Source organism: Phyllostomus discolor, chromosome 1 (assembly GCF_004126475.2).
Source record: "Phyllostomus discolor isolate MPI-MPIP mPhyDis1 chromosome 1, mPhyDis1.pri.v3, whole genome shotgun sequence".
NCBI classification, from domain to species: Eukaryota; Metazoa; Chordata; class Mammalia; order Chiroptera; family Phyllostomidae; genus Phyllostomus; species Phyllostomus discolor.
This window is the reverse complement of record NC_040903.2, coordinates 890,201-911,990: the sequence shown is the minus strand read 5'-3', so window position 1 is coordinate 911,990 and position 21,790 is coordinate 890,201. Positions and strand designations below refer to the sequence as shown.

Sequence of the window (21,790 nt, the reverse complement as noted above, 5' to 3'; positions counted from 1 at the left end):
TCCTACGCACAGTAAACAAGCACAGTCCGCGCCCAGGGTCCCTCGCTTCGCCGTGTCCAGAGGGCAGACCCCTACCCGCCCTCCGGCCGGCCTGGCCCTGCGGGCCTCCAGCCGGAGTCCTCATCCCCAGATGGTGCCTCGCCCCTCCTTGGCCCCCTCTGTGCTCTGGCTCGGGCGTCACCGTCTTTAGGAGGCGCACGCTGACCCCATCGCAGCAGCACGTTCCTGCACCTGCCATGTCCTGCACCTCCCTGCCCGCCCCTTCCGTGGCGCCTTGTCTCACCAGCCACACTCCCCCCCCCCCCCCCCCCCCCGCACAGAGGGAGCTCCACGAACAGAGGGGCTGTGGCCCATTCACCGCCACAGCCCAGCACACAGCCCAGCACACAGTAGGCCTTTCTGCAATTCTGATGTTCAGAATGAACAGAGGAATGAACGCAGCCCCCTCCGGAGGTCGTGCCGGCCTCACGGAAGGCTGCGGGGTCTCTTCGATTTGCAGACACGGGATGGCCAGTGGCCCTGCTGACCCAGGACCCTGGCCGAGGGGTGGGGGTGGAGCCCGATGCCGAGGTGGGGGTGGGGGCTGAGGCGTGGGTGGCAACAAGGAGGGACATTGTTGAAAGGTTCTGAACTGACGGGGAGCTCTTTCCCACAGACTTTTCGCAGATTGAATTGCGCATTCTTGCACACTTATCTGGGGACCCGGAACTTTTGAAGTTATTCCAGGAATCTGAGAGAGATGATGTATTTTCTACCCTGACCTCACAGTGGTAAGACACACGAGCTCACAATGGTATCAGATCTGCAGGAATGCCCACGTGTTAAAAGCCTGAAGTTACTCCAAGGCTATTTTCATAAGAAGGAAATAATATTTTTCTCTGGAGGTTAATCTCTTTGAAGCGGAGAACAGATAGGTGGGATGCCAAGAGTTTCCTGAACACGAAAACCGATAGTGCTTGGCCGCCAGGGCGGGAGTCCGCTGCTGAAGATTGCAGCAGCAACAGACACTGGGAACGTGGGCAGTGCCAGGCATGAGTGCCCTGCAGGTGACCGGCAGTGTGGGCAGCACGGAGCCCGGGCGCGGTCGCCCTGCCGCCCCACCCCCACCTGGTGGGCCCGGAGCGCCGCGGGCTGCATGGGTCGGTCCTGCCCACAGTGACTCACAGCCCAGACAGGCCTAGAGGCCGTGGCCTCCAGGGTCGTGGGGCAGAGCCTGCCCTTCCTTCCAGGTCAGCGTCGCCGTGAAGCCCCTGCCGCCCGTCTCCGAAGCAGGAGGGGGAGGGAAGGTGCCTCCCACACCCCCCTTTGGCTGGGATGGTGGGGGCCCTGCCCCGGAGCCCACCTCACCTCCCAGAGCCAGGGTGTTGGCCGGCACAGCCATGAGGCAGGCTGGTCAGGGAGCGCCGTTCCAGAACAGGGAGGTCCAGCCGCGGGGTCTCACCACGACCAGGCACGGCGCTGCCCGGGGCAAAGTCAGACTCGGCCACCAGGAAGCCGAGTGGCAGTGGGGGGCTATGGGCCAGGTCTTGGGAAGGCCCCTGCTCCCTCCACAGGGTCTCCTTTCCCTCCCAGCCCGGTCTCATCCCCCGACCCCCGACCCCCCAGGTCACCCCCAGGAGTGATGCTGCAGGTGACGCCCCATGAAAGCTGCTCCTCCGAGTTCTCCAGCCCTGCCCTTCCCCCTTGTGCACCCACCCTGGTTGTTATCCCAGTCTGTTACAAAGGGGTGTGAGCTGTGTGAGCGCGGGGCCCCTCCTCTGGCCCAGTGCCCCTGCCGGCCTCTGCCCCTCACTGCCCCCCACCCTCTCCAGCCACCGGGCCGGTCCAGGCCCACACCTCGCCCAGACCTTCCCCTCCCGGGGGCCCGGGAAGCTTTCCCCGGATGTCCACGTGGCTCACCCCTCCCCAGTTCTGCAGTGGTTAGTGCCTTCACAGGGTTCTGCAGCCATCGCCACTGTCTAATTCTAGAACATTCCCGTCACCCCAAAGAGCAGCCCCATGCCCATCAACCCCCACCCTTCCCTCCCCCATGGAGACCACTAACCTGCTGCCTGTCTCTGTGTGTCTGTCTGCTCTGCACACTCCTGTTGACGAATGACCCCGTGTGTGGCTTCTCTCACGGGGCACACTGTGGGCGGGCAAGGGTCAGCCGTGTTGGTCCGCGGGTCGGCGCTTCGCTCCCTTTGTGGCCGAGTCGTGTTCCGACGTGCGGGGGGGGGGGGGGGGGTGCACGTCCCGGTGCGCGGGAGCCAACGGCGTTTCCTCTGCTTGCCCGCCCGTCCGCGTGTGGGTGTTTGGGTCCTTCCCGCCTTCTGGCCGTCTTGAGTGATACCGCTGTGAACGGCTCTGGGCAAGGTTCTGTGCGCGGACACAGGCTTTCGTTTCACTCGGGCGGACACCAAGGAGTGGAGTCGCTGGGCCACACAGTAATCCTGTGGTGTCGTTGTTTTCCATTGCGGGGAACTGGCGTAACATAAAACTCACCACGTGGGCCCTGGCCGGGTGGCTGGGTTGGCTGGAGCGTCGTCCTGGGACGTCAGAGCCGCGGGTCGGGCTCCGGTCAGGAGACGGCCAGCGCGTGTGTGGACGGGCAGAACCGCAGATCGCTGCCTCTCTCTCGCTCTCTCAGTCTCTCCTTCCTTCCCTCCTTCCCTCTCTCTGTCTCTAAAATCAGTAAATTTCAAAATATTACCATCTTAGCCATTTAAGACGTACAATACAGTGGCATATTTGAGTGTTTGTGGAACTGCTGAGCTAGTTTCCAAAATAGCCACACCACCTCACACTCCCACAAATAGTGCACGGCTTCCTGTGTGCTCTCGACACCCTTTATTGTCTGTCTCCCTAATTCCGGCCGCCCCCGCAGGCGTGCCGTGGCGTCTCCGTACGGCCCGGATTTGCATTTCCCTGACGACTGACTGCCGGCGTTCAGCCTCTTCTCCTGTGCTCACCGCTTACCCCCGTGCTCTTCTTCTCCTGTTGCACCTGGAACAAACGTGCACCCCGGGCATTTCGCTTGCCTCAGGACTTCCTCGCATCAGATGTCCTTCTGTTTGCCTTCCCCTCCAGTCAGGATGTGAGACAGTACAGAGTTTTAAAGGCATGTGATCGCATTGCTAACACTCCTGCCCCATCTCCGGAGGTATAGAGTCTTATGGGAAGTCTTGGAAGGCGGGTTTTGCCTAGGCAGAAAGAGTATTTTGCTTATTTGGTCCATCTTGGGCTCCGCTGCCATCTCCGTGCTTCGAGGGAACAGCGCCCTGGACACCCCTGCAGAGGGTGTGAGAGGGTCGGTCTGCAGTCAGGGTGACTGCGCAGGTCGCCGAGCTGCCCGTTGTTCAGGGGCCCCGGGCGACCGTGGCTGCTGCTGACCAAGAGTAACAGCAGACGTTTCCATGAGCGTGGGAGACAAGGGATGCGGCCAGCGCAGTGCCAGCAGGACAACGTACAGCACTGAGCGGCCGTGTTAAAAGTGACGAAGGTCTCAGCTTCTCCACGAAGCCAGCCCTACCCTGACACCTAAACCAGACAAGGAGAGTGAAGTTAAGGAAGACAAACCTCACTCCAGGCCCGTATCACCCAGAACTTGGGATCAAGGCCCTCAGCAAAACATTCGCAGACCCAACCCAAGGTGTCTGAAGTAACTGCACAGCGTGTCCAAGTGGGGCTGGTGCCAGGTGTGCGAGCCTGGCTGTGCGTTTGCAAATCAGTCCAGCACCCCACATGCTCACGCTGAAGAATAAGGACAATGTGATTGTGTCAGTCGACCCAGACAAAGCATTTGATAAAATTCAGTGACCATTTATGACAAAAATTCTCAGGAAGTTAGAGAGAGAGGGGATCAACCACAACTGGATGAAGAACATCGAAAAGTACCTGCAGCTAAGATCACATTTAACTGTGAAAGGCTGACCGGTTCCCCCAAGATCAGGGATAATTCACTGATATTGGCTGTTGAAGTCCTAGCCATCGGTTAAGGCAAGAAAAAGAAACAGATGGTGTACCTATTAGAGAGGAAGAAATAAAACTGTCTTTACTTGAAGATGACATGATTGTCTGTATAGAAAGTCCCAAGTAATATAAAAGAAAAAAAATTAACTTGTAGAACTGATCGACAAGTTCAGCAAGGTCACGAGACACAGTACCGACACAGAAACCAATTACACTTCTATGAGCCGACAGTGAACGTGCAGAAACTGGAATGAAAGATGCAGCGCCACTCACAGTCGCCCCAGAGACAAGGCAACACCAAAGTGTCCGGTTAACCAAGCACGCGCAGGGTCACTGCGTCTCACACCGCCGAGTGCTGGCGGAGGAGGTCCCGGGTCTGACGAGCTGAGCGGGGAGGCCTCCTGGGCCCGTGGAATCCCAGACTCGACCTCACCAGTGGGTCAGTTTTCCCTAAAATGCTTGCAGGTCTGATGCAACCCCTACTAAAACCCAAGCAAATCTTGGAGTAGACAAGCTTGTCCTGAAATCTGTGTGAAATGGCCTGGGCCTGGAAGAGCTAAAACGGTCTCCACGGAGGAAGAGGTGGGAGGAGTCACTGACGATGCGGAGCGACCGAGAGAGCGAGCGTGGCGCTGGCACAGGGGCGGACACAGAGGCCGGCGGGACTGAAAGGAGAAGCCGGAGAGAGACCCACACGAGGGAATGTGCTCAGTGGATTTTTGGAAAAGGCTTCCAGTATCAGGCAGGAAACACTTCTCCTCAGACCCGTGTTCAGCCGCTCGCTCACGCAGCCAGCTTGAGAAGTTTGTGTCCACACCGGCTGCGGCTTGTCCCTCCTGCGTTTTGTCCGCTTGTACGCGAGGTCTGTCCGGAAAAGGCTCAGCGGTCGTTGACGTGGTGACGGGAGCCGTGTGGGGACTCCGACACCACCGGCCGCCGAGGGGCGCGGACCGAGTGTGCGTGCCCCGGCACAACGCCGCCTCCGCTGTGCGGGCTGCGGCCCAGCTTCCTCCGCAGCGACCCTTGCGCATCTGCCTGACGAGACGGTTTTCTGTGTTTCACGAAACGCAGTAAAAAGTGCAGTCCTCACAGCTGGGCACTCAGCTCAACGTGTTCGGACCAAAACTCGAAAAGCAGTTTTCCGCTGCAGAAACATTTGTCTTCCTTCCGCGTGACGCCTTCCGGGGTGATTCTCTGAGACGTTCTCTCTGAGGCAGTCGCGTCACAGTGTGTCGCCAGCCACCCCCTCTCTGGGCAGGCGGTGCTTCTCCGTCCAGCAGCTGTCAGGCCTGGGCGTGGGACTGGCTCTGGGTCGTCAGATAAAAGCGAAAGTGACGGGTGTCGTCCCTGAGCTGAGGCTTCCAGACCGTGCCCGCGATGTGACCTGGTCTCTCCGGTCAGCGCAGAGAGGCCACTCCGTGACGCTGCGTGGCAAGTGGGATGCAGTGAGGATGAGAAACGAGCCGTGCTTGCTGTGGGCGGTGACCCGGGGGGGACGTTGTCACAGCACCCCTTGTCCTGCTGCAAGATGGGCAGGGCTTGGGGCCAGAAGTAAGAGGCTGCTCTCACCAACGCTGGCCCATGCGGCTTCTGGGGTGGGCAGCAGGCAATGAGGAGGTGTTTGCTGGAAGGTGGCATTTGGCAACATTGTCACCTGTGACCCCTTGCGAGGCAAATGACATCCTAATGAGCTCAGGCCGTAGGCCGGCCGGGCAGCAGATGCTGGACCGTGCTCTGGATGCTGCGGCGGGCAGGGGACGAGGCCCTCCGATGAGAAGCAGGCTCAGGCGGAGGCTGTTGACGTGATGACCTGCCCCGGTCGCACGGGTGCACGTGAGCACCACGATCCGTGTGCTGGCCGAATGTCTAATTCTAGAGCCGCGGCCCCTGACCCTGGGCCCCAGGGAGGGGGCACCCAACCTCTTTCCCACCCGCCACCGAGTTTGGAGCCGTGGCCGTCAGAGCCCCCACTGGGATTTCCCACCTGACTCGGTGCCCCTTTGCAGAGACGGGAGGCCAGGCCCTCAGCCCCAGTCCGTCGCAGCCAGCACCGAGGGGCTGGCCCTGCAGCCTGGGGAGCGCCGGGAGGGTCCAGCCGGAGCCGGGGCTGCAGTGTTGAGGTCGCAGTGCCCACAGGAGGCGCAGGGGCATTCGCGCCCCCGCCCCCCACGCTCGGCCATCAGCCATGTCCCTGTCAGCCTGAGCCAGGGACAGCCGGTGTCCATCAGGACCGTCTGTGCAGTCCCGTCCCTCAGCACACAGGGCAGCGCAGGGCTCTGGGAGGCAGCACACGGAAACCCGCTGAGGGGGCGTCGGGGGAGGGAGGCAGAGCCACCGGCTGGGTTCTGACGAAGCCGGGTTGGAGAGCGAGGCCGGCACTGGGAGCAGGGTGGGCGGTGGGGCAGGGGGAGCAAAGGCCCGAGGCCCTCAGGTGCAGAGCACCACAGGTGTGAAGGTGAGAGTGGGTGGGAGGAGCTTATCCCTGCATCTGGAGCACGGGAGGCCTCAGGATGGAGGTGCAGCACCTCTGTCCTGAGCACGGGCCACCAGCTGCTCCAGTTCTCAGCAGCGGGGTCCCCACTGCCCCTGACAGTTCAAACTCAGCGGGTCCACAGGGGGCCGTCCTGATTCCTCCCTTCTTGCCTCCCCCACCCTGGATTCCAGCTGGGCCTGTGCTCCCTCCTCCCTCGGTGCCCCCTACACCTGCTGTCGTGGTAAGTTCCCGACTGCCCCCGCCGCAGAGTTCCCCTCACGCATCCCCACTGACTCCACCTTGTCGCACTACGATGCGGTCTGAACGCGTGACCCCACTGGGCCTTCGCTGACTGATAACACTCGCCCCCCAGAGCCAGCTGGCCGTGGCTGCTGGGTGGGGCCACCAAAGCGCCCCATGGAACTCAGGAACTGAGAAGCTGCTGCCGTGCTGCTGCGCACGACGGCACGTACCGACCGCCCGGGACGGAGCCACAGCGTCCCCTGTGCGGGTGGCGGCTGCCTGCTGGGGCACCCAGGGAGTCCGCAAAAGACAACTTTCTGCTGGGGCCTGGAGGAGGGGAGGACGAGGGGCCAGACCCGGGCGGAAAGGCCGATGGCGTGGAGGAAGTGGCGGTGGAGAGGGCACAGCGCCTGGGACGGCGGAGTAGCCGTGTGCGGGTCCAGACGGAGAAAAGACGGAGAAACAGGGAAACGACAACCGGAAAACCCCGTCCTGCCGAGACGCCACTCCCCCCCACCCCCCGATGACGCGCACGCGGAGAGAGAGTGCGCCGGTGCGTGCGCCCAGCAGACCCCAAGTCTCCAGCCGCGGCACAAGCTGGCGGCTGTTCACGACGCAGAAGGGCCGTCCTCGCCGCCGGGGGCCGGTTTGCAGAGGAGCCGTAGGGAAGCCCCGGCCTTACCAGGCCCTCGGGCGTGTCACAGAGGGCGTGTCACCGTTCGGAGACGGCGTGGGGGCGCAGAGCGGGGTAGAGCGACGGGAGAAGACTACTCCCGAAAGTAGACCGACACACACGGTGATTCACACACGATAACAGACACGCTAGCTCCACGCAGACGCGCGCGTATTTGCCGGGTGCCCAGGTGGGTTTCCGTGCAGCCGGTGCCGTGGGCACAGGAAGGGGATTCTCAGACCCAACCCCCGGCCGGGCCTTACGAGCGTGGCTGGGGACCAGGACGCAGACACACTGACTGTGGCATCGTCCCCGGGCAAAGAAGTTTTCAAGACCACCTGTCCGGAGGACAGGAGTCTTTTGAGATGGTTCTCACGGGACACAGCAACCAAGCCCGAAGTCCGGGGGTCTTGCGAGACTCCCCGGGGGAAATGCAGGACAGAGGTGGAGGGCGGCCTGCAGCAGGGAAGGAGCCCCCACCCGCCTTCCCCCTGGACAGGGCCCCAGCAGGACACGCACGTGGGTGTCCCCACAGTGGGGCCCGCGGGTGACATCCCACACAGCCGCAGGGGACACCACCGTCGTCCCTTCTTCAGGCTCCTGTGTGGGGGGGGGTTTAGTTTGTTTGTTTTAATCCTAACCCAAGGATGTTTTCTCATCGCTTTTTCTTCTCATAGCAAGAGAAACAGAATAGTTGCCTCTTGTACTTGCAACCGGGGCACGTGCCCTGACTGGGGATCAAACTCGCGGCCTTTCGGTTTGCAGGACGATGCTCCGGCCAGCCGCGCCACGCCAGCCAGGGCCTGCTGGTGGCTCCTGATTGCGCCGACTCAGTGCTGGAGGCCGGCCGGCCTCCCCTCGGTCAGCACCACAGCCCGGCGTGGGCGGGCCTGATCCGGGACCGAGGCCGTAATCTGCCATCGGGCCGCTTCCTCCTGAGGCCACAGAGGCAACTGTCAGGCCTCACGTGGTCTGACGCCGGGATCAGGCCACGGGGGGCCCCCCCTGTTCAATCAGACGGCCGTCCGAAGCGTCTCAGGTCTTCACAAAGGGCCCCAGCTGCCTTTTCTGGGGGGGTTTGAGTAAAGAGCTCGTGGCCCCTGCTTTCCTGCAGGTGCAGGCGGTCCGCTCTCGGGCGCTGCCAGCGGGTAAGGCGGCGCCTCAGCCGTAAAGCTCCCACGTGGCCCTGCAGTTCCCCTCCCAGGCACCTGCCCCAGGGGAGTGGGGACCTCTGTCCCCCCACACACTTGTCCGCCAGCATCCACAAAGCCAGGGGGTGGGAACACCCCGATGTCCGTCAACAGAGCAGGTGGACACCGTGCGGCCTGCGCACAGTGGGGTGTCACCCGGTGGTGGGCGGGAACGCAGCTCTGACAGGTTTCCACGTGGACGACCCTCGACGACGCTTTGTGGAAGAAGCCAGTCGCAGAGGGCCACGGGCCACGTGACCCGTTTGTGGGGCGTGTCCAGAGCAGGCGAAGGTAGGGAGATGGACAGTGGGTCGGCGGTGGCCAGGGAGCGACGGGGATGGAGGGGGACGGACGAAGATGCTCCAGAATCAGAGGGCAGTGGCGGTGGCGGTGGACAGAGCGCGGGTGAGTTTACTAAAAGCCACAAACTGCACCTTCAAACGGTGACTGGTCTGTGGATGATACCTCAAATGTAAGAAAGAAATGTGAAAGTGACCAGTTACTCCTCGTAACAATTTTTAAAATGAAAGTTCAGGACAAATGGAGCCCCGGCTGATGTGGCTGGAGGGTTGGGTGTCATCCTGCAAAGCAAAAGGTGACCGGTTCGATTCCCGGTCAGGGCATGTTACCTGGGCTATGGGGTCAGTTCCCAGTCGGGGTGCTTACAAGAGGCAACCAATCAGTGTTCTTCTCCCTGTCTTCCTGCCTCCTTTCCCCTTGCTCTAAAAACAAGTACAGTCTTAAAAAAAAAAAAAAAAAAAAAAAAAGGAAATATGGGCACAGAGTTTCAGTTTGGAAGATGGAAAACTTCTGGAAATAAATGGCAGTGAAGGTTACAGGACACTATGAATGTACCTAATGCCACCAAATGGTACCCTTAAGCATGGTCAAAAGGATGAAATTTAAGTCATGTATATTTTCCAAAAAAAGAAAAAGAAAAGCCCTCAACTAAGGAAAATACGTGTCTGAGTCGTGGACGAGGCATTTTAAGGGAGTGCCTCCGTCACCTGCTGTCAGGCCCACTGGGGGGGACTCCAGGCCACTGTGCCTGCAGGCGCAGCGGCCCTTGCAGAAGTCCCGCCCCCCTGAGCTCCAGAGAGCCGTGGTGGACAGCCCGAGCACTCAGTAAGTGAGCCTCCCTCCCTGCCCCTCCTCGCCGTTGTTTGCTCTGATGGACAGCGGGCTAGTTCTCCGCCCGCCTTGTGGCCTGGTCTGCACTACCACAGGGCCGGGCAGTGCCCCCATGCCTGGCCCGCAGCCTGTGGGCCTGCCCTGCAGCCTGTGGGCCTGCCCAGGAGTCCGGCCTTGGCCAAGGCTGGGGTCTGCTTCCCGGAGTGGATGGGGTGGGGCCTGCACTTCTTCCCCTCGGTCAGCTTGTCAGAGGCCCCTCCCAAAGAGCTGTCCCGCTCTGCACACGAGAACCTACAAGGGGACCCTCAAAACAAACAACAATTCCTTCCGGAGGACGGGCCCCTTGTAGGGCAGGCTCTCCTACTGGGTGACTGCTCTGGGAACCCGTCTATGTCAGTGGACCAGCTGGCATTGTCGTGAGAGGCTGCATTTGGCTTCAGTGAATCTTTTCTGAAGACTCTTTCAGTGCGTTTGCCCATTTCAAGGTGTGAGATGTGTGAGCGCACCTGCCCACACCAAGCCGAGTGTTCAGCAGTTTCTAACGGAAAAAAGGCGTGACCCGGTGCCCCAACCTCCCTGTTCACCCGGTCTCGCCCTGAGGGGCTTTTTTATTTCCCTGATGAAAAAAGTCCTTAAAGGGGAATGTTTTGCCAATGTGGAAGAGGGGAGTCAAAAAATGCCAGAAGCCCGAAAAGGCAGCAGAGTGGACGAGCTCAAAACTGTCCTGAGCAGAGGAAAAGACGTCCCAATAGGTGTGTTGCATGGAGTGGAGAGTTCTTTGAAGGTGCCTGGAGTTTAAACATGGAGGAGTAAATGCACAGTTTTTTAATAAATAAATTCTGGGTTTTAGGGGGGGTGCCCCCTCCTCTGTCCTTTCAGTCCTCAGGAGGGGACTCATCTTTGCCGATCGCCCCCGGAGAAGCCAGGCCCGTGCCCTGCGTTCCCCTCGGGCAGGACTGGTGATGCCCCCCAGTGAGCCCTTCCGACTTCCGCTGCCGAGTGGACTGTTTGCACCCTCTGCCCCGCCTTCCGTTGGACCGCCCGTTCTCAGTGACTTGTGGGGGCTCTTCTCGAGTTCTGGACAGGACCCCGTTCTCCTTCACGTGCCAGCGTGTGAATGGTTTTTCATTGTCTCCTGGCTTTCTGCAGTGCTTTTCATCACAGTGAATTTTAAAACTATGAGGCGGATTATTATTTATTTCTTATTCATGGTTTGTGTTGTCGGCATCCTTCTATCCATGCTCTTCTGTGAGTGGGAACTTACCTTCTTCTTGGTTTTCTTTCATTTTATTTGCCTTTTTTTTCATGTGGAGGCTTTTCATCTGTCTGGACTCTGATTTGGTGGCTCATGAAAACGAAGAGCTGCCTGGTGTTCTCCCACGTGGCAAGCCGGCGGTCCCAGCGGGCCGTGCGGGGATGCCCCTGCTGTGCCCCCTTCCCTCTGAGCATGCCCAGGCCCCCGGGCGGGGCCTGCCGCCCGGCCTCCCCTGCCACTCTGGACAGATCTTTGCCCTCGTCCTTCCACGTCTTCTTCAAGACGTATTTTTACATTTTTAAAAATATTTTATTTAATTATTCTTAGAGGGAGAGGAAGAAAGGGAGAGAAACGTCGACGGGCTGTCTTATGTAAGTGCCCCGACTGGGGCCCAAACTGCACCCCAGGCACGTGCCCGGACCAGGGACCAAACCGGCGACGCTTCGGTTTGCAGGCTGGTGCCCATCCAACGGAGCCACACCAGGCGGACTTTGCTGAATTAGTTAGTTTATCACTGATTCACTAGGAATTTTCCAACCAGAAGTTGGTCTTCAAGTTTTTCCCCAATTATCATGCCTCTGGCTATTTGGCTGATGCTCCCAGAGTGATGTTGAATCATAGTGGAGCTGGCGGCGTCCCCGTGTGGTTCCTGGCCTCAGGAAGGCGTCCAGGAAAACTGTCAGGACCAGCTCCGTCTGCCCTGGGGAGCGGGCAGCGGCTCGTGGCCGAGCCGAGGCCGCGTCCAGAATGGGCAGTCTGGGCCTGGTCAGCGCTCACACGAGAGTCGACCGGCGGCCCTGGCCGGAGTGGCTCCGGTGGCGGGGCGCCGTCCCGTCCACGGAGAGGCCAGGGCTTGATTCCCGGTCAGGGCACGTGCCCGGGCCGCGGGCTCCGTCCCCCGTTGGGGAGTGTGTGGGAGGCAACTGGCTGCCGCCTCCCTTTGTCTCCCCCCTTCCCCTCTCTCTACGAAAAGAATTCAGTTTTTTAAAAAAAGAATCAACTCATCGGTACGTGAATGAGTGGAACCACAAATCCGTGTCTCCCTCCCCCTCTCCCTTCCTGTCTGTCTAAAACTAATGAGTAAAATGAGGGAAACAGGAAGGGCGACGTGCACGGCAGGGGGGCTCGTGGCGTGCTCGCGCGGCCTGCCCTCCGACTCCGCCGCCCCATGCCCAGCACCGGACACTGCCTGTCCCCGGTTCCAGTCCCGGTCCCGGGGGAGGAGCCCACCTGCCTGCAAACCGTCCTGTCTGTGGGTCCTCACTGGCCTGGGGGCCGCTCTGCCAGACCAGCCCTCAGTCCAGGGCCGGACGGTGGCCAACACTGCTGAGGGCGCTGCCAGGTCGACGGCCTGCAAGCATCAAGGCCCTGAAGGCCTGGGGAGCCGCAGGGAGTAATCCCATGGGGAGCGATCCTGTGGGGGTGGGAGCAGGCCCAGGCCCAAGTGGGATGCTGGGGGCGCTCAGAGAGCCCCATCCCGCGCCTGCCCAGGGCCGCCACCCTGCCCAGAAGACACCTGAGAAGACCCTGGGCTTTCCCGTCGTCTCAGTGGGGCTGATGGCTGAGCCAGGTGGGGGCCGTGGCCGCGCCTCCGACTTCCTGGCGCTCCAGACGGGCTCCTTCAGCTGGGCAGAGGGTCAGGGGTGGTGGTCAGGGGTGGCGTCAACACTTACTCTGTCCGAGTGCTCTAGCCCCGGGACAGGCTCAGCCACCCGGCCGCTGGTCCAGTCCCGCAGGCAGACAGGACACAGCCCTGGGAGCAGGCCGCTCCCGTGGGCAGGAGCTTCTCGCTGAACGCACCCTCATTGGTCCGGTTTGCGGGCGCTCCAGGATTGGGCCAGCTGGCAGCCGCTCGGGCCCCGGGGCCAGCACCTGGAGGGCGGGCGCCGGAGCGGCGGGTCTCTCCCCAGCGTCGGGAGAGATTGACTCGGGAACAGTGAGGTCCCTCCAGAGAGAGCACCGTGCGGGCGGGCTGGCGCTGCGTGGGCTCCGGGCCCTGGTGGCCCCTGCACAGACTGTGCGACCCACCTGAGGCGTGTGCCCCCTCTCCTGCAGGAAGGACGTCCCCGCAGACCGCGTGACGGACGCAGACAGGGAGCGGACCAAGAAGGTGGTGTACTCTGTGGTCTACGGGGCAGGTAGGCTGCGGCCCACGCACGGCCGGAGAGACCACCGTCGGCCTGCGGGGGGGGGGGGGGGAGGGTGCATGTGAGTCCCACGTGTCTTTCACCAACGCTGACGGGACTCGGCACGCCCGCTGCCCCGACACCAGTCAGACCCCTCACAGCCCTCGCTCCCTTGCACTAACCTCTCCTGTCAGACGAGGGTACAGACAGGCCCAGGAGAGAGTGCCAGCCCATGCCATGCCCCCGGGAGGGGCGGCAGGGCCCGCGCCTATTCTGCACAGCTTTGCTGGGCCAGCCCCGTGCAGGGAGACGCCTGAGGAGGCCCGCCCCCCCGCCCCCGCCCCCCCCCCCCCCCCCCGCCGCCCACTGAGCTCCCCCTGACTTCGGTCGGGTCTCCACTCAGCTGCCCCTCCCCAGGCGCCCTGAGCAGTGTGGGTGGCCCGTCCACCATCTCCTAGTCCCTGTGGGTCAGGGGTCTGGGTGCAGCCTGGCTGGGTCCTCTGCAGGGCCGTGCTCAGGGTGCCGGCACGGATGGGCGGGGGGAGCACCCTGCAGGAGGGCCCGTGAGTCCGGGGAGACCGCTCCTCTCCGCTGCCCCCCTCCCCCGGAGCCCGGGCTCTTCTGTGCTGAGCACCCCCCACCTCCCGGGCGCTCCCCGAGGCCCGTGCACACCTCCCTGGCGTGGGGCGCAGACAGCCCTGCCTGCGGGGCGGAGTAGGGGGTGAGCAGGAGGCTTTCCGCCCTACTCAGGAGGACATCTGCGTGCACGGTTTTGGGGCGACAGGCTAAGCAACTGAGCTGAGTGGGTGGCACCGGGTGCTGCCCCATCGCCTGCTCCCTGCCTCCTCCCTCCCGTGCCCCGGAACTCCCCAAGTCCCCGTGCGGTCAGAACCAGCGTTCCGCCCTTCATGGTGGGTTCCGGTGCCTGGCGACCACCTAGTCCAGAGTCGAGTGCTACAGGCGCGCCATCAGCTCTGGCCCTGCCCGTGGACGCTGCTTCCTCGTCCCCAGCCAGGCAGCGTGGCCGAGTCCTGACCGTCCCCTGCTGGCTGTGTGACCTTGCACCAGGCCCTCTGCCGCTCTGTGCCCTGTCCCCAGCTCAGGTGATGTGGAGGTGGGCTGTTGGAGCGGCAGCTGACACCAGCTCACGCCCCTTCGGCACCTACCACCACGCCTGGGGGGCCTCCTCCTGTCCGGTGCCAGGCCAGCGCACCCCCCCACCCCCATGACTGGCAGTGCTGTGTGGCGGGGGGCAGAACCCCAGATCCAGCTGGGAGAGGGGCTGCAGGGCCAGGGGCTGCACAAGGCCAGCGGGGTGCGTCCTCCCCTCTCCCAATGCACCCAGGGCCCCTTCTCAGCTGTGTGGGTTTGTTGCCTTCTGCATTTTCGCTCTGTTTCTTCTGGAGAGGAGCGAGCTCCACTTTGTAAGCAAGCAGTGAGTCATAAGCTGTGATGCCAGTGAGAAGGGTGATCGGCTGCTTTTAGCCCTGGCGGTGACAGGGCTCCCACCCCGAGCCCCGAGTGTCTGCAGCTGCTGTTCCCGTGGTCACCGTGCAGCCTGTCAGCCGACCCTGTGCGTTGGCAGCAGCGGTGCGCAGGCTGAGACCGCTCCCACGTGAGATGGAGCCTGGGGGCGGGGGGCGGGGGGGGGCAACCGTGGCTGCCCTCCCAGGCTGCCAGGACCCTGACCCTGCGGGAATTCCGCCGAGGGGCGTCCCGCCCGCCAGCCAGCTCTCAAGGGTTGCAAGGACATGCTGTCACACCAACGTGCCCCCGAGGGTCCGCAAGCTGCTGCTCTGGCTGCGGGGGGCCCAGGGCGGAGGCAGATTCCGTGGCGTGGTTGTCGTGAGGGCCACGGGGAAAGACGGCGTGGGGAGCGGCAGGCCTGGGCCGCAAGCACCGAGGGTGCTCAGGAGCACGCCGCGTCTGTGCAGCCCACCGCGGCCCGCGGGGCAGCCCGGCCCCACGCCTCCCGCAGACCCAGGGCTCTACGGGGGGGCGGCCCGCTCCCGAGACAGCCGAGACCACATGGCCGGCCACAGGGCCGCTGCTCCCCGGGGCCCGCACACAGCACACACTGCTGCTCCTGCCCTCCACGAGCTCGGTGCCTGTCCCTGACGGGCACCGCCCGCCCTGGCCCTCTGCCAGTCCCTCCGCGCTCCCCCTCCAGGAGGCACCGCCTCCAGGAAGCAACTCCGACCCCTCTGACCCCCCAGTCCTACTGGGCGCTCCCGCCGCTCCGAGAGCCAGTCCACCTCTTGATTCTTCTCAGATGGCTGGCTCCGTGTGTCCTCAGCCCACCCCCCGCCCAGCCTCGTCCGATCACGAGGGGTCCCCAAGGGCGTGCCAGCCTGGGGCTGCACAGTGGGTGCCAGGTGGGCCAGCCGGCACCCCTGCGGCCCACGAGGAGCCAGGTGCCCAGTGGGCCCCGGGGTCACCCACAAGAGTGAGGGAGTGTCGGCAGTTGTGTGTGGGGCGGGGGGAGAGCACCCGGCACCAAGGGAGTGAAGAGGGTCTTGCCGAGAAGTGAAAGCCGCAGCACAGGCCCACGCACACGCAGCACGAGATTGCCGTCTGTGGGAAGAGGTGCACCGTGGTCCACAGCAGGTTTCAGAGCTGGGGGCCCCTGCTCTCGGGGCGGGGGTGGCCCTGCCTGCGACCACAGCCCACGCGGCAGAGGCCCGGCCCTCGGAAGCGAAGTGCAGAGCAACGGTGCGTGGGGAGGGAGACCAGCCCACACGGAGCGTGAAAGAGACGCCCTCCGGAGCCGGAAGTCGTCCTGCTTGGGGGGCAGGGGGTGGAGGCCTCCCAGTGGGACAACACCCACGGACACGGGTGCAGGGGGCAAGGACCCGGGGCCTGGAGGCCAGAGTGGACCCCAGTCCCACCGCAGCCTCCGCCTCCCTGGAGCCGCCGCCTCGCCGGCCCTCTGTTAACAGGCCCCCCGCACCTGGCAGGCCCGCCTCTGAGTATCCCAGCAGCTCGCCAGGGAAGGACGGTTCTTCTCAGCTGCAGGTATCGAGAGGAGGGAGGCTTCCGGTAACAGCTAGGGAGCTCTTGCAGCCCACACGCTCCCAGGTACCAACCCTGAAGTGTGGAAAACATAACGCACAAGTAGCGAGAGGTACTGAAACTGACCAGAAGCAGACAGGAGTGGCAGGTGGGTGGACAGCTGGAAAGAGGAGGGGGCAGGGCGAGTTTGCCGTCTTGTAGCTCTGTACCCACTGAGCCTCCAGCAGAGACGCACCCTCCCACTGGCTGGAAGGGCCAGGTGGCCGCGTCTGGAGCCGCCTGGGAGTCGGCGAAGCGAAGGGAGAGGTCTCGGGGGAGAGCCGGGGAGGAGCGCCAGATTCCGAGCGTGAGCTCTGCCCCGGCCTCTGGCTGACCCCCGACCCTCGTGACTAGGGCAGACTTCGCACCGCCCAGCCAAGGCTAGAAGGCTGGCCTGAGACGGCAGCCGCTGCCCCATCAGAGGGACCACGTGTAAAGTTTAACTTGGGCCACATTAACTGCCCGTTTAAAAAAGAAACCAGCACCCGCGAGAGAAACTTGAGGGAACGCAGTGTCTACAACATGCGGCTCACAGTCACCACGCGCCGGACGTGGGGCAGCAGTGGGACTCGACTCCAGGGGTGGCCGTGGGAGCAGGCCCCGAGACGACCCCGCTGCCGGAGTTGGCAGACGAGCACGTCAAAGCCACTTGTACAACGCTGTGCAAGGATGGAAAGCGAAATGTGCTCGAAATGAGTGAAAACCAGGAAATCTCAGAAAATCAAAGACCCAAATTGAACATCTAAAGCTGAAAACTGCAACATCGGAAATGGAAATGCACGGAATGGGCCTCAGAGGCGATGAGACTCAAGAAGGGGTCTGGCTGAGAAGAGGGCTCACGGCGCCCCCCCCCACCTGCCCGTGGCCACCAGCCCCCCAAAGGGAGCCTGTCCAGGAGCCAGTGCGGCGGGTGGGCGTCCCGGAGACGGAGGTGCAGACGGATCGGCTCCCCAGAGTGTCCCTGTGAGGCTGCCACCGGTCTGAACTGAGCCAGGAGGGGAACCGGGGTCCTTTCGTCCCCAGAAGCCTCCTGAAGCCCCGGGCGCCCAGCCTCTCCCACGCTCCCCGGCCGGGCAGTGGAAGTGGCGTCTGCCCCTGCGCTCCCCTGAGGTGTGAGCACCCTGCTGTGCGGAGCCTCTGCACCCTCGGCCAGCCGCCGGGGCCAGGAGGGGCCGGCTCAGAGACGCCCGGCAGCCCCTCCTCCTGAGGCCTGGCCTCTGGTCTTCGCGTTTCCTTCTCCCGGCTGTGGCTCCTGAACCATTTTGTCTGCAGGCCCCTTGGGGCGCCCTCCAGGGCGACCCCAGAGCCGACCCTGTGCAGGGGCAGCCGGTCCATCCTGGTTCCACTCACGCTCCCGGCGTTCAGGCCTTCACGCGACGACGCGTCTCCTGGGGTTGCCTCCTGAGATGCGCCCCTGGGAGCCCAGGGCCGCCCGGTCGCCTGCTGTCTGGCAAGGCGCCCACACCCATCCTTGGGACCCCTCACTCTCTCTGGGGAGCCTTCTTCTCCGGAGGACACGGGAGAGGGACTGCACACGGAATGCCAGCCAGGGGCCAGTCCGCGTGGAGCCCTGCCCGCCTCAGCTCACGGGGTCCCCCTACCTACCAACCTTAGGGGCGAGGGTCTTTTTCCCCTCACTATTCACAGGGAAGAAGTGGGGGCTTACGGCAGGTCAGGTGACTTCCCCACGGCCACGCTGACCCGCCCACCCTGATGGAGCTGGACGCAGACCCAGACCAGGGTGGTCCCAGCACCTTTACCCAGCAGGCTGTGCTGGGACTTGGGGTGCCATCCTGGGACTCAGGGTGCTGCCCTGACCACAGGCCCTGCTGCGAGAAGCGTCATCAGAGTACCTGTGTCCCCAGGAAGCAAACACTGGCTGGACCGAAAGTGCTTGTCTCACAGGGACACTCGAAGGATGGAGCTCCGGGGTCCCGTTTCCCTGATGTGGCAGCGGGGCCTTCCCTCCTCGTCCTCCTCTGGGCCCGGCCAGCTGCCCGCAGTTCTGCACAGGCTGAGCGCCGGGCTGCACCTGCTCCGGGCACGGCTGCAGCCGCAGCACCTGGCGGGCACCCAGCCGACACGGGGAATAAACACGTGGGTGCCGCCCCAGGTGGGCCAGCACCTGGCACTCCGCTGTGAAGCCAACAGCCACCGCCACCCTGGCCAATCAGAGGAGACAGTGGTGCCGGCTGGTCCTTGGCTCGACTCACCGCGTGCCCAGGAGGCCTCCTGTTGGCTCGCTCCTCTGCGCCTGGGGGTCCCTGCCTAGGGGCTCGTGCTCTCGGTGCCCACCATGTGGGGGTCAGGGCTGCTCCTGACCTTCGTGTCCTGCTCACGCAGGGAAGGAGCGGCTTGCTGCTTGCCTTGGGGTGACTGTTCAAGAAGCCTCCCAGTTTCTGGAGAGTTTTTTGCAGAAGTACAAGAAAATCAAGGACTTTGCCCAAGCAACCATTGCCGGGTGTCGCCAGACAGGTGAGCCAGCGGAGCAGCAACCGGTGCCATTGGCAGGCTCCTCCCCTCCCCCGACGTCTGACCTGCAGCAGCTGGGTGGCCCCGCTCCTCTGGCCAGTGGCTGGACAGACGGCGGGGCGGTGGGCTGGCGATGGGGCCTGGAGCATGGGGACGGGGCGAGTGTCCAGCCCCTGCTGCGTGCACGGGGCCGAAAGGCTCCACTTGACTGGGCCCAGAGCCAGGCTCCGCCCGAGGCGCCCAGGCCAACAAGCGTGCGTGAGAAAAGGGCCCCTGCTCAGACACACCCAGCGGCGGGGAGCACCCGTTCCCCGAGAAACACGTGCACAGCCACAGCACCAGACAGAGCGAGCTCTGCGGCCACAGCAGGGCCCACGGGGGGTCTCACGTCCGTCTGCACATGTGCACCCACCTGCTGGACATGCACCGCACCCCGAAGCCACCCGGGACTGGAAAGGAAGCCCAGTGAGGTCACGAGTGACAGCGAAGCGTCTCACCCGGACAGCAGCGGTCCAGCCGACGCTGGGGGTTGGGGAGCTTCGAGGGGGCTGTGAACACGGTGGCGTGTGCTCCGCACGAGGCCTGCGGGGAGGAGGGCAGAGTGAGCGTCAGCGAGAGGGAAGGGAATGTGACACGTGCCACCGGACGGGCGGCGTCCCCCCTCCTGCCGCACGCGCCTCCCGCCACAGACCGCCGGGCCCGAGTCCGAGGGGGCCGCGCCCACGGGGCGCCACTCGGCCGGTCCGCCGCCCCCCTCACCCCGCCTTCCTTGGTGCGCCCCAGGCTACGTGACGTCCCTCATGGGCAGGAGGAGACCGCTGCCGGGGATCCGCGCGCGGGACTGGCAGCTCCGGGCCCAGGCCGAGCGGCAGGCGGTGAACTTCGTGGTGCAAGGTACCCGCGGGGCCCCTGCCCTTCCCAGGGCCAGCAGCGGCGGGGCCGGGGACACCGACCAGACCGCTGTCCCCCGTATCTGCTGCCTCCGCCCTCCCTGGCAGGCGCTGCTGGGAGGCGGTGGTGGAGCGTGCCGGACGGTGGGGCGTGTTCAGCACGCGGTGACCTCTACAGTTACAACCTTGCCCCCAGAGGACGGTCTGGAGCAGGGCTGCCCCTGCCTCTGCACGGGGGCCTGGGGCCCTGGGGCCCTGGGAGTTGACCCAGCCGGGTGTGAGGGCCGGGCCCTGGGCCGGGGACTGTCTGTCGTGCCCTCACGCCTGGCAGCGTAAGGGCTCGAGCGAGGCACCCACACACAGCGATTCCCTGGCACCACAGCCCCCAGCACCCCCCGTCCTCGGCACCCCCAGCCCCCGGCCCCCGCCGCAGGAAGCAGCTGGCGGCGACACCACACTGTTTGCCTCCAGTTGTGAAAACGCCTTAGTCACCCCCAGCCACGGCTCACAAATAGCTCATGTGTCTGCGTGGGGCTGCAGCGAGAGGTGGAGTCGTGGGCTTCTCACCCCGCGCGCCGTGCGCCGTCCCGGCTCGGCCTCAGGGTCGGCCGGGAGTCGGGCGTCGCCCCAGCCAGGACTGCACAGGGCACCGAGGCAGAGCCGGGGCCCCGAGCCCGGCCCGAGGGCGCCTGCTGCGCCACCCCACCCGCGGAGGGCTGTTCTGCAACAAGAGGGCGGCCGGGGACCCCAGCAGAGGAGGAGGAGGACGAAGGCCGAGGCCCCAGCCAACCCCGGGGAGAGGCCTGCAGGGAGGGCGGCGGCAGCCGGCGGGGCGGGGCGGGGCGGGCTCAGCGCGGAGCCTTCCCGAGTCCTGTCCCAGCGTGACCGGCAGACGAGAGCCCTGCGAACGCTGAGACGCCTCTGGTTGTGAGGCAGGCTCCCGTGCACGAGGGAGCCGCGGGTCGTGAACACGGGCCGCTGTTCCCTGGGTGTGTGCACGGTGTGGGGCCGGCGTGTGTGCAGGGTTGAGCGAGGGGCTGCGGAGGCAGCGCTGGAGAGTCCTTCCCGGGAGGGCTGCGCACGGGAGGGCTGCACGGGCCACCCCCGCCCACCTGGGCCTCTGGACAGGGGCCTGGGCAGGGGCCGCCTCTCCTCTGTGCTGGACCAGGTGCCTGGGACGGGCCGCAGCCGGCGCCTGCAGGGAAGGTCTGCCTCCGAGAGGTGGACACACACACCAGCAAGCCACGGCACCCGGCTCCCCGGGGCGGCCCCACCGAGGTCCCTGGACGTGGGTGGGTGTCCCCCTGGCTGAGTCCAGACGAGGCCGCGGCTGGGTGTGCACTCGCCTCCAGGCCTGAGCTGGACCGTGAGGTGGTGGACCGGGGGTTGGGGGTCAGCGTGGAAAGCCAGGACAGCCGGCTAGTGCCGGCAGCCCCTGCGGGGACCGGCCCGACACCACGCGTGAGCCTGGACCTCTGGCCCGCAGGCTCGGCCGCAGACCTCTGCAAGATGGCCATGACCCACATCTTCGCCGCGGTGGCCGCCTCCCCCGCCCTGACAGCCAGGTCAGTGAGGGTGAGGCCGGCGCGGCGTGTGTGCCCCTGCCTCCCCCGGGGCGGGGGGGCGGGGGGGGGGGCCTGCTGCTCCGCGCTGGCCTGCATGCACGCACTCCAGGCCTCCCGCCCACCATGGCCCTGGGTCATGGTTCCGACGAGGTCACCACCCCCAGCAAAGGGACCCCTTGAGTCTGAGCCCCTCTCGGCACTCCTGGGAGGGCCCTCTCCTCCCCCTGGGCGGGGCCACGCACACGGGGGCTGCTCGCAGCAGCACGAGTGACGACAGACGCTCTCCCCAGGGCCTCTCCGGTCGGGCCCTCCCCTCAGGGCTTCTGGACCCCTTTGGGTGCAGCCGCTGCCCGCCTGCCTGCCCGCCCGCCCCTCAGACAGGACACGGGCTCCTGCAGCCGCCCCTGCCGGGGCTCCCTCACACCTCGGAGGTGGGGCCTGCCCAGCGTTGCCGGGGCACAGCTCTCTGTCCTGTCTCTGCTGCGGTTGCCCCGCTGGACCCACTCCCTGAGTGTCCGGGGAGCTGGGTGACAAGGGGCCCTGGCCCAGAACCACCCGACCCAGTTCGCCAGCTCCTGGCCCTGGGTGCCAGGCGGCCAACCTGAAGTCCCCAGACCAGCCAGCACGTCAGACTCCAGGGGGCCTGGCCGCCCCCTCCTTCGTCCCCGAGCACACCTGCCGGAGGGTCCCGCCCTGCCACAGGGCCGCCCCCGCCCAGGTGGACGGCATGCCCGCCGCTGAGAACAGGCTCACAGCAGACGGGCAGCACT

At 64.6% G+C, this 21,790-nt stretch overlaps 1 protein-coding gene across 1 annotated transcript in view; it reads left to right on the top strand.

Annotated features, from left to right (window-relative positions):
- Positions 1-21,790, top strand: part of POLN (DNA polymerase nu) — an 80,692-nt gene that overhangs the window by 52,204 nt on the left and 6,698 nt on the right. The window contains exons 17-21 of the mRNA XM_028503793.2: positions 656-770; positions 12,972-13,054; positions 18,437-18,568; positions 19,349-19,459; positions 20,942-21,020. Coding sequence (XP_028359594.1) covers positions 656-770; positions 12,972-13,054; positions 18,437-18,568; positions 19,349-19,459; positions 20,942-21,020 — 520 coding nt within the window. The remainder of the gene's footprint in view (positions 1-655; positions 771-12,971; positions 13,055-18,436; positions 18,569-19,348; positions 19,460-20,941; positions 21,021-21,790) is intronic.